This window comes from Platichthys flesus, chromosome 6, assembly GCF_949316205.1.
Source record: "Platichthys flesus chromosome 6, fPlaFle2.1, whole genome shotgun sequence".
Taxonomy (NCBI): Eukaryota; Metazoa; Chordata; class Actinopteri; order Pleuronectiformes; family Pleuronectidae; genus Platichthys; species Platichthys flesus.
The window spans coordinates 17,118,948-17,120,998 of record NC_084950.1 but is presented as its reverse complement, the minus strand read 5'-3'; the positions used below and the strand labels follow the sequence as shown (position 1 = coordinate 17,120,998).

General features: G+C 43.8%; 1 protein-coding gene across 1 annotated transcript; it reads right to left on the bottom strand.

Moving 5' to 3' along the window:
- LOC133954854 (galanin receptor 2b) lies at positions 1 to 1,004 on the bottom strand. The gene has a single exon (XM_062389366.1). It carries the CDS (start codon positions 1,002 to 1,004, stop codon positions 81 to 83), a length of 924 nt encoding a protein of 307 aa, XP_062245350.1. The 3' UTR covers positions 1 to 80.
- Between the last annotated feature and the right edge of the window lie 1,047 nt (positions 1,005 to 2,051).

Genomic DNA, 2,051 nt, shown 5'->3' with positions numbered 1-2,051 from the left:
AAAGGTCTATAAAAAACACCAAGTTATTCTTCAATAAAGGAAAAGGTGTTCCTAATGATGTACAAGCAAATGAGCCGAATTTAAAAACTGTCTGTGGTGATGCTGATGACCTGCGGCTGCACCCTGTTCTTGTTACAACTGAAGAGCCAGGCTGCCCTCCTGTGGCGGTAGCGCTTAGAAAGCAGCACATAGAGCACAGGGTTGACACAGGGATGCAGGTATTGGAGCAAAGTACATATAAAGTAGAACATCTCCCAAGCCTGTCCATGACGATACAGTCCCATGTAAACACACAGCTCCAGCACGTAACCAGGCAGCCAGCACACTGAGAAGGTGGCAGCGGCCAAGAACACCAGGACGGAGGCTCTGCGGGTGTTCCTGGCACTGGACACTGACATTACAGGGCTCTTGTGGAGGAAAAGACCCAGGCGGACATAGTTGAAGGCAATGACCAGCATCGGAACAAAGTAGAAAAGTACAAACTGGCTTAGGACCACTTGGTAATGGTGCTCATGAATGGTTGGAAGGCAGAAGGAGAAGTTTGCCAGGCCTGGGCTCCAGCTCTCTTTGGTGGCAAACATTCGCAGTGGCAGGCTGATGAAGAAGCTGAGGGCCCAGACGAGGACAAACATGAGAATGACCAGGTCCATGTTGGGTGGCTGGTATGGGTTGGTGATGATCATGGCCCGGGTCATGGAGACTGCACACAGCGAATAGGTGCTGGCCGCCAGGCTAAAAGCGAGCAGGAACTGGTAGACCTTGCAGGAGGTGTCGCCCAGAGGCCAGGAGTGGCTGACAGCAGAGTGCAGGGTGAAGGGGATGAGTAGGAGGGTGAGGAAGTCGGCCAGAGTCATGCTGAGGAGGAGGATGTCAAGGCGGTTCTTGCGTAGAGTGTTGTACTTAGCGAACAGGGAAAAGACCAGCAGGTTGGCACAGAGCCCAATGCCCATGATCACTCCACAGGTACAGGCAAAGATCAGTCCATAGGTGTTAGGGATAGCCATTTTATCTGCAGCTTCACCCTTTTGAGGGAGAAACATTTCTTAGTTTTCATTGTCAGTATTTGTTTGTTGATTTATTTAACAGGGACAGTGCACTTGTTGTTAGCTGAACTTGTGTTAGCCAAGAGGCTTTTCATCTAGTCCCTGAACAGATGTTACCCGATTGCAACTGCAAAAGAATTTAAACTGCTAATTCAATGATTATATGCATAAGGTAATATTCATGTTAATAGAAACATTCGGGACACCACTGTATTACATGGACAGGTGCTATGTAAAACATGCAACACAGCGCCTCATTATAAAACCTAACAAACAAATAAAATGAGGGAAATTAATCTTAATAGAAACGTTGACCAAAAGACAATCATTGGTTTGCTATATTATATATTTCCAACCAAAACTCCTCACATTTACTGGTTGTAGCTTTGTCCTTGGGTTGTGGGCTTCATCTTGGAATCATAATGTTTTTTAGTTTTACAAATTTACAAAAATAAAAAACAGTTGATTAATCAATAATGAAAGTGACCATTACTCGTAGTAAAACAGGAGAATTACACAATATCATTCAATTCTGTGCAAGTCAAACATTACATAACAATATGCTTATGAACAAAATGTCTTTTGATTATTATTCTGATTCAACTGTCTTTTTTTTTCATTTGATTTAACATTAGAAACAAATTAATAGCATTATAAAATGGCAGCACTTCTATTAATTTGACAAACTCACCACTGTCTTTCGTCAAAGCATCGTCCTCTAGCTCATGTTTGTGAGGGGACTATCCTCATAATGTAAACAGGAGTGTCCTCTTTTACTGGTGTCCAACTGGACTGAAGCAGGCAGAGGTGGCAGCCTCTCAGGGCTCATTACAAAGTGTGATTACTGAATGTAGAGGGAGGAAAGGCAAACATCACTCGCGACCAATTGATTCTGGTTGACTAGGTTTAAAGAGTAAATGGCCTCTCACCTGCTGCTGAGACAACTGTGACGTGCATCACCTTCCTGTTTTGGGATTATTGTCTGAGGATATATGTGGATGTTTAGTT

Coding starts and splice junctions, on each gene's coding strand:
- LOC133954854 (XM_062389366.1), bottom strand. CDS start 1,004: ATGGCTATCCCTAACACCTATGGACTGATCTTTGCCTGTACCTGTGGA.